The 9,725-nt window shown below is 43.3% G+C and overlaps 1 protein-coding gene across 4 annotated transcripts in view; it reads right to left on the bottom strand.

Moving 5' to 3' along the window:
* Nucleotides 1-1,323: 1,323 nt before the first annotated feature.
* SH3GLB1 (SH3 domain containing GRB2 like, endophilin B1) overlaps nucleotides 1,324-9,725 on the bottom strand; it is a 316,467-nt gene continuing 308,065 nt past the window's right edge. For all 4 annotated transcript variants that reach the window (XM_085602119.1, XM_085602120.1, XM_085602122.1 and 1 more), the window contains one exon: nucleotides 1,324-1,776. In XM_085602119.1, coding sequence (XP_085458245.1) covers nucleotides 1,669-1,776 — 108 coding nt within the window. In that variant the 3' untranslated portion in view covers nucleotides 1,324-1,668. The remainder of the gene's footprint in view (nucleotides 1,777-9,725) is intronic.

The raw sequence follows: 9,725 nt of genomic DNA, 5'->3' as shown, positions 1-9,725 counted from the left end.
TGGAATTTTCAGTTCCATCTGGAATTCCTGCAGCGGTATTCAAGGATCACGAGCGTTCCACCGGGATGCGGAATAACATGGAGACTCAAGAATACACGTCCAATTTTGCATGTTTTTCCCATTTCAGGGAGGGTAGGCGGTGAAGGGAATAACATGCCCTACTCTGCACAAATTAACTACCAGCTTGCAGCAGGTGGAAAATGTGTGGGCAGCATTTTCTTTCATCCATGTTGTGGGGGCAGGAGGAGTTGTGGGAACTTATCCGATTTCCCCATGCTGAAGTATGTGGTTCACACAACAAGTCTGAGTCTGTAGTCTTACGGGTCAGAATTACCAGGTCTGAATCTTGCGGACCCGATAATTACAGGTCTAAAAACACTGGGAAACTCATTGTTGCATCCCCCATCCAGCAGTACAGTTATTGGCATCTCATAATGGGGCTGTTGGTGTCGACCAACTCAGCATATTCAATGCATTGGTTTGTGCTCCACTTTTTATGTTTATCTGAGAAACACAATAAATCATTGAACACTTATTTTTAGAGTTTTGTTTTCTTTTACATTGTAACTATATTCACATGTGTTCTCCAAATAGGTGTATGTATACAAAGACACATAAAAACATCTATACACCAACCTACTTTGCCAGTGACAATAAATGTTGCCTATAAAGCTACTTATGTGAAGCATGTGCACAAATATACACAAATTCCAATATGTATTACTAATTTGCAAAATTAAAGTCAATTTTAGCTGAGCAAATCATTCATTACTCCAGCCCCTGACATAAAAATCATAACTGACCCACCAAATGCAGGGTTTATGAACCCACAATATGTATACCAAGAAAAAGAAAATTGAGAACCTAACATCAATAAATAACACATATCCAATGAAATGATACTATACCAATAGTGATGTCATCTGGTCGTCAATGGTAAGGCGATCTGTAATGTGATCAGTGATGCAGTCAATCTCATTTCCGGCATCCTAAGCAGTGTAATTTGGTGCATGAATTCACATCAGGAGTTTGAGTAAAGCTTTGCTCAGTTAATCATAACTGGCCAGGTTCAGAGGCATATTAAATGTATTTGATAAGCAAAACTTCGCTTCAACTGTGTTTTAAAGAGCATGTATATTATTCAAACAAAAAAAAGAATAATATTTTCTTAGAAGATGTTGCCTTTTGTGGAAATGTTCCAGGACCGCGCATATGGGTAGGACAGTTCTATGTTTATTCCGGTCAGAAAATACCCACTTAGGAGAACTCATGAAAGTGCTTATTTCACATTCTCCATAGTGCAGCAAGTAAGGAGTCCAGCAATTATAAGTTATAATAAATTTATTTTACACAAAAAGCTTGCCTTCAATGTCAAAATTCGGTAGAAAACAGTGCTTCCAGCTTTCAATATAGGCTATTGAAAAGGAGGACTAAGTTATATCTGGTAAGAAAATGCACATTCTTGGCACAAAGTAAAAGCTTTTAACAAAAGTTATATGTCAAGTTCCGGAGTATACACCATGCAATGGTATTCTTGGCAGTAACATCAATGGCCCGTATTGTTTCCAAGACAGTAACATGGAAGACACTAATTCTGCTTCATATAAAGAGTTAATTGCATATAAATATGGTGTCACCATTACTGGCACTTTTTAATACAATACAGTCTTAGTTCAGCAGCTCTAAATATGTGATAGGCACTTTTCCATTCTGATTCCCCCGTTCACCCATCAGCCAATCAGAGTCCATGCCGGGTAAGCTGTAAACAGTTATCACCTAAAAGTAAAATATATTAAATGTTAGTATTAAAATACTAAAGCCATTTTTAAAGTGTAGGTTTTATTATGTTTTAAGCAAAAAAATAAATTATAATGGATATTATTGATGGCAGAACATGATATCAGCGAGAAAGAGTAGGTGCCATACTAGAGGGAGTTTTTTTAAGTTTTTTTATTACAGGCACATTTTGATGACAGAACATGTCTGTAGTAAGAAAAGGACATCACTACCACCTTCTAATACATTGAAACATGCGAGTCCTTGCTATACATGCACCTGGGCTGCTCAGTGTGATGACCTGCTACCTCAAACTCATCCGTTGAAGGATGAAGCCATTCGACTCTAAGTGAGAGGCCAAGCACTCTGGTCCAGCCTCCTTCCTCCAGCCGGCTATAGAAATGATGGGCCCATTGATTTTAGGAAATAATGCAATGCACTAACAATCCCCTCAGTGACTTCAAATATATATACAGCTAAGGCCATAGCCATGGGGGAGGGAATTGCAGGGGCCAGGCCAGTCCATATTTTCAACTTTACAAAACAAAATGAGGAGCAGGAAAGCAAGTATACACCATCTCGAGGACCACCAAAAGACTTTTACCATTGCTAGAAATGTCCCCGGAATAGTCTGTGCAGAGACCAATACACATCTAATGTCAGTATGTGACAGGTAGATAAATGTGAAGGGTTTTATCCTTTATAGGAAGGAACCCTGCCCGCCTAATGATGCGCATGCTAGTCTATATTTTTCTCTGCACTCCACCCGGATACCCAGTCATCAGTGTAAATGTCGTTGTCGGTTATCATCTGTCACTGTGACTAACTTTCACTTAATGCCCTCTGCTAGGATGGTTTAATACAGCTACCACAGTGTGTCAGAGTTGTGACACCCTGAACTGACACCTAATTGAAACAAGCATTTGCAATGCAATCGGTCTCACATTTGTAAAAAATAGAGCTATTGACGTTTTAAATGACAATGCTTTTTACTTATGTTTATGGAGTGGATGTATGTGGTGTGGAGCGGAATTATGCGGCTTGGATTGAAATTGTTAGTTGTGGAATTGTGTGGCGTGGAATAGTGTGGTGCAGAGGGGATTTGTGTATTGGAATTATGTGGCATGGTGTGCAGTGGAATTATGCAGTAATTATGTGGTATTAAGTGTGCTGGAATTATATAGCATGGAATTGTGTGTAATCACTGGATGTTAAACAAGCCTCCCACTAATTAAAAAAAACTGTTTTTTTATATACAAAGAATCATGTGCGCTTACTACATACCTCCTTCGCATTTGTAAAAAGATCATCTGCAGTATACCCGAAGTAATATTTTGTTGTATTGAAAAGGACTAAGACATTGAAGTAAAGTTACAAAATAAAATGGCACTTAAACAAATACCCCGTTTACACACAATACAAGTTGCTCAGTGCAGTAAGTTATTTTACCAGAAGTTTTACTGAGCTCGTTGGCAAACAGAGTTAATAACTGCCAAGTGGCTGAACGCCATGCAGCATCCCCACAGCCAGTTATGGATGTTTGTGTTTGCACTGGAGAAGCACATAATCAAAAAGGTAAATACAAAACTACAAATTCCACAATGCAATGTTCCTGGCAACCCCAAAAAACAGAACAAGGTAAATTGAAAAACAGTTTCCTTCATTTCCAAAATAGCATATTTTCACAAGGAAATTACATGATAAGATTAGCAAAACAGTTCCAATCTGCCTGTAGCTGGAGACACCACTGTTTACCTAGATGTAAGTATTTTCTTGTTTACCTTCCAGACACTGCTGCATTGCGTTTTCATAGATAGGAACCTTCGAAAACAACTGACTCATCTAGAAAGGAAAATATACGGCCTTCCCCCGCTATTCATGCTTGAGGCTGCATTGTCTGGCTAATGGGAGTGTTCTTTTTATGTCTCAGACATTCCTGCTGGTGTGAGGAATGGAGCAGTAAAGGAGACTCCCTTGGTTACGCCGCCGATACCTCACAAGGAAAGAAACATGCTGAAAAAACTGGTACAGCTGGGTCGATTAAATACACAAGGAAATATACTCACTGCAGCTTTTTACACTAAGCAAAAAATAAATATAGATAAAGAGGTGGAAATGGAGAAAAAAAAATTACCATAACAGTGGTCGGTGCTGCTTCCTGCAAAACGGAAGTGAGGTATCGGACCACCAGCCAATCAATGAGGGAGATAAGAAGAGCAATGCCAGATTTAACCAATGGCAAGCAAGAAAACAAATAGAAACGCAATGGGGGGAGTTTCAGCACTAATACGGATTACTTGATGCCTCGTAGAGGCAGCGCAAGCGCTGACTATGCGAGACCTAAAAAGCTTGTAGTAACTGCTCATGGCAGTGGAAAATAGTGCTATGAGCACAGTCACTCTTAGAATGCAAGCACTGGTACAAAAGAAAAAGATCTCTGCTGCAACATCAGAACTTCTTTAACAGCAGCAGAGGTCTTCAAAGGGGCAGGTCCTGCCACGTCACAGACCTGTCAGTAATTAAAAACTGACTTTATAACAGTTCTTTACCAGGACCCATAATCATGTCCTTAATAGGTAAAAACACCACTGGATTCCTCAACAATGACTGTAAGAACCTTCAAGGCAATGCAGTCTTTTTACATTTCATAGGTTTTACTTGATCTTGACTCCCACAAGAGTATTTGCCTTTACCAGATGTTTCGTTTCTGTAGTGTTTTTCATGCAACATAGTATTATTGCTAAGTGCATACTGTAACCTCCCCAGTCACCTCTAGGTGTCTGGGTGACTTCAGTTTATTGATGGGTATTCAGTTTATTGATGGGTATTCATGATGTAGTACGACTGAAAGCAGTGGAGTTCAGGCTGAAGGCATGCAAGCCAGTGGGTCATAAATGCATTCAGATTGCATACTCCAGCAATCCTTGGCCTCTCCACAAAACACACAGCGATGGTCACATATGCGTAAATTTTAATTATCATTGTATGTGAAAGTGTGCGAAGGAGGTATACACAGCTGTTGAAATACTGACTGCCAAAGGAACTAAAAATGCTGGGTTTAGAGTTGAGGAGAAAGATACCATGTTGGTATGTTTGTGAAAGAGTGGGTATGGTTAAGGGTAGGTGGCACAAGGGAGTACATCCAGAAAAGCAGTGCAAAAAGGCAGTGAAGAAAGAGAAGACAGTGTGAGAAATACAGATGGAGAATATCAAACAGATGTTGGGGAAATAGGCCATATGTGTCTAACAGTGAAAGACTGGTGGGAAAAAGGATGAGAATGGGAGTGACAGACAAGTCTCCAAGGATCACTGCCCATTCAGCAGACATTGATTTTTGACAGTCTCAGAACTTAAATATTTTCAGTGCTAATTATGCTCAACAAATCATGTATTTATACTGCTAACAAGTACTGGCAAAGCCAATAGGTCTGGCTTGTTTTAGATATATGTCAGAACCCTATTCAGAGGGCCATGGGGCATACAGGGGTAACTGGGCCCAACGAGGTGGCTGAGGCCTTTTACTCCTGAAGTATAGGGGCCAACCCTACAGTGGATCCTGCTCAAATGGGTCAAGCATCTCCTTCTGCACCGGACTCTGTTAGTTGTGCAGCACGAGCAGTCAAGACTCCCTCAAAAGGAAGTGTAGCTACAAAGAAGTGAACATGGCTTATAACTCCATGTGCACGCAGCGCACACAATAAGTCAATGTCTAGTCAAATACTTATTTTGTATAAAAGTAGTATTTTAATTCTAATTCTACACATGTAAAGGTAAAAGACATTCAATAAGCAATAACACAGTCCCCCTTGAGGTAAGCACCCTAGTAGCTGTCAGACCACACTCCGGGCTATTCACTTCCCATGTAACAGGTATGTTGTTATTCCTCACTCACATCCAGCAACATCCAGGGAAAGTAAACTACTGGACCCTTCCTGTTAATGGAGTTCCCCCTTATTGAACTCAGTCAATAAGGTGCAGTCAGTTAGAGTTCAAGTAGGGCTGCGAAAATAATAGGTGGTGTATCCCGCAGGGCCTGTTAGCTCCAGTTCTCAGCTTACCCTCTCCTGTGGTACGAAGCCTGGCAGCAGTGCAGTGTGGTGTGGTCAAGGCCTCAAGGCCCGGAGCTGCAAAATCGGGTTGGACACACTCACATGCGCAGCTCCTGGCAGGTGCCGGCTCGTTCTCCTGGGCAATGCTTACCAGTGTCCTGACGATCAGAGTTGATCTGGCTCCAGCCAGTAAGTCTGCTTCTTCCTTGCTCGGGGATGGGAGCAGTCTCCTTGCTACGGCAGTGTCTTCTCTGTCCTCAGGCCTCCTCAGATACAAAGTCGCTCTCGTCTTGGTTGTAGCAGCAATTTGGGTCACAGGCAATGACTCCGACCTCCTGCCGTCACGCTTTGAGTGGCCCCACCTGGCATATGGGGTCACTCCAACGAACTTCACTGTCCAGTCATGCTGGCCTCGCTTGGGTTGCCTCCTCCGCAGGCCCCCCTGATACACGGGGTCACAGCAACTTCTTGCATATGGGCACTGGCCCAATCGATGCAGCACTGTCCTTGGTGCACGTCAGCCCCTCCTGGTATACGGGGTTGCCAATCTACACAGCACACAGGACACGGCCCAATCGTTGCTGCACTATTCTTGATGCACAGCGGCCCTCCTGTCATATGGGGTAGCCAATCTTCATAACGCTGCAGACAGATAATGGCCCGATTAGTGCAGCACAGCTCCTCACACCTTGCTCAGAAACCCCCCTCGTTTTGCCCCCCCCCCTTCTGGATCTCACTTCCTCCAACACGCCCCTCTCCCTCACGGGCACATCCATCTTGACGATCAGGCAGGGACTGGTCCTCCAGACCCCAGACAGGTGATCTTGGCTTCCCTGGGTAATGTTCCCTCACCCATTAGGGAGCCTTGCAGGTTAGACCCCTAGTCCAGGTCACAGGCAGACATCTTGCAGAGCTTCCTCTCCTCATGCAGCTCGGCTGGTGGCTTGGCAGATGACAAAGTATGGGGTCTGAAACCCCCCCCCCTACTTAAAGTTTTTTTCTAGCAACATATGATTTAGGGTCTGGACCTTTGATGTTTTATGTTGGGGTTCTGCTTCTTTGATATGGACAACTCTGCCTTTCATACCTCCTTTTGAAAGATGTCTGTCACAGCAGGAAGGACTCCGAAGCGGATTAACCAACCGAAGATTCTTGAGAGTGACCACCTGGATGTCAGCCACAATGATCTGTGCATCAAAGGTTAATCCCAGGCCCTTAGTCCTACCCTTTATGATTCACTTATCAGCCTCTTATAACTCTTCCTTTTCCTGATATGTATCCATGTCCTTTGCTTGTGATCTGTCACTGAATGAAAGAGCCCTTTAAAATAAGCAGGGAGAGCCTGCCCACCCCCCACCCATTGCTTGTGCCACCCAGGTCACAGGAATGCAGCAATATACAATTCTGTCTGGGGAAGATTCCTCATGTTTTCACCAGACAGGCCTGGGCTTCCCAAAATGGAACCCAATGTCCTCCTTGTGATGTACCAGTATTGTTGTGCCCATGTACCAGGCTACCACCAGAATTTCCACATGCAGCACACACTGTCTGCGCCCACGGTTCAATCCTACAATCCCTCTGTACTGCACCAGTGTGTCACCTTAAACACCCTCTGTCAACACACACACACACACACACACATACATTTACCAAGTGCACACTGTTCCATACTACACCTTCTGTGGAGTGTATGTCTTGCATGCTCGCATGCACTCAACACATGTTTTCACTACACACCCACACTTCTACATCAAACTGATGTAGGCCACAGGTGAGTTAAACACTCAGCAGCAGAAACTTTGAAAAAGTGAGTAAGCCTGTAGGCTTCACTGCAATGACTCCGGGTAAAAATAACCTTGTCACTAATATTGAATATGACACGGTATGCTGCCACCAACACACTTGTCTAGTTTAACTCCTGGTGAAGGCAGTAGCCTTCCACCATAATGAGGCCCCGGGAGGGGCTTTATGCGCCCCTGCCGGTCCAACAAGACCCACATGTGTAATCCGTGTTCACCTAGGACACACAAAAAAACAGCATTAGGGATCCAGACGATGCAGTTGGGCACTTAGGGCAGGGGTACCTGTCTTTACCATGCAGAGGACTTTTCCAGTCCAACAGTATATGTTTAGTTTTGTGTGATCTATCTGGATACAAACTCACAAAGATACCCAAATGTTGTCTGAGTTGCAGCTGTGTGAAGCATAGGATTTTAGTTCACATTGTTTAAGCCATACACCTAATTACATAGGCCACACCTTCAGAAAAGGATTCCTTGTTTATGTTTTTTTATTTTTGTATTATTTAAACAACAACCTTTTTAGAGAGGTGGGTATGTTTTTTTATATGTCAATCACAAGCAATAGAAACTGCCAGGATGTCACGTTCCAGAAGCGGAACTCAATTCAGGGAATTTCCCATGGCCCCCACTGGTGAGACAAATCTCCACTGCCAAAACCAATGGCAGATCATTGCTGCTTTAAACACAGTTTACGCAAGCTAGGATGTGGGGCCAATTGGCAGTGACATGATCAGAAGTAGAAACATATTAATTAGCAGAAAAGGAAAGTGCAAAACGTGAGGGCATGGGCGGATGATAAACATGAGGGAGAGTAGAGACAGGCGAGATACGAGGGGAATGAGTTTTGAGACAGAAAGCAGAGACAAAAAGAGTGGGAGTGGGACGGTTTAAAGGGAGGGAGAGATAGTAACTTGGACAACTACAACAACAATAAAGTTGTTGAAGCACTGGTGGAGTCGTATCCTCTTCCTTCAAAGAGCACAGCTAGGAGCAGTCTCCAACATCAAGCCGAATATTGCATTGGACACATGGTGAACATAGGGGCTTTGTTCTTTCTTGGTAGGTGCCAGTGTGACACACTTCTTCTACAGTGCACAAACAGGTCCTAAGACTGAAGGGGGAGTGAAGGCAGTACAAACAATACTAAAGCAATCCAGCTGTTTGGAATGTGAGCAGGAGATGGGTCTACAGGGTGCAGTGCCAAATTCTGCGTAGAGGTCATGGCAAGTCCCTGCAGTGCACAGGTGTTACAGCTGGGGATGAAGGCAGGATTGTTGTTCTGCAGTGCCAGATACTACAGCTAAGGTGCAGGCTTTGCCTTTTCCCGCGGTGCTGCATCTGGAAATGAAAACAGTTTATTCCTCTGAAGGGCGCAGATGCTGCAGCTAGGAGTGGGGCATTGCTTGGTTCTACAGTGTATAGGTACAGAGCATAAAGGCATGGAATGCTCCAGTACATGTGCTGCACAAGAGTGGAGTCCGCGCAGGTGTCTACAGTATGCAAATCTGCTGTTTACGATGAAGGTGGGGCCTACTCTGTAGTGCATCTATGATTTCATTTGATCATGTTCAAACACTGCCTCCTCACCGTGTATAGACAGGGTGTCATGTGTTCCATTAACTGCCCTTTCTGAAATCATGCATCTAAAACCCTCCTTCACTAGCCAGTTTAGATGCAGTTTTCACCCATCTTTAGAATGCCACAACCATATTTACATTTGCAGAATAACAACCGTCATCTTACAGCTTGTTCAATTGTACCACTCCATTTTTATCTTTCGATCCTACAACATTTACCCTGGCCAGAGAAACTAAATTAGCCTCGGAGCATTACCTGGCCATCAACTTGCACACAGACCGTATTAGTGCAAGTTACACTTGTCCTAAAGCATCTTTGAGTACCCCTGTTGTGAAACTCCAAAGTACATAAACAGTATGCTGAATGTTGAGGTGCAGAGAGAGATAAAGCTTGTGTCCTACACTAGGTGAAATCCTTTGCAGTATTAGATAAACAAAAAGATTCATACTGTACTCCACTACGCCCTTGGTGAAGTACTTAACACCATTTGCGAATTCTGATGCAGAGATGCGATGAGTTG

Source organism: Triturus cristatus, chromosome 4_2, assembly GCF_964204655.1.
Source record: "Triturus cristatus chromosome 4_2, aTriCri1.1, whole genome shotgun sequence".
Classification (NCBI taxonomy): domain Eukaryota; kingdom Metazoa; phylum Chordata; class Amphibia; order Caudata; family Salamandridae; genus Triturus; species Triturus cristatus.
Note: the sequence above shows the minus strand (reverse complement) of the source record. Positions and strands in the feature narration are given on the sequence as shown.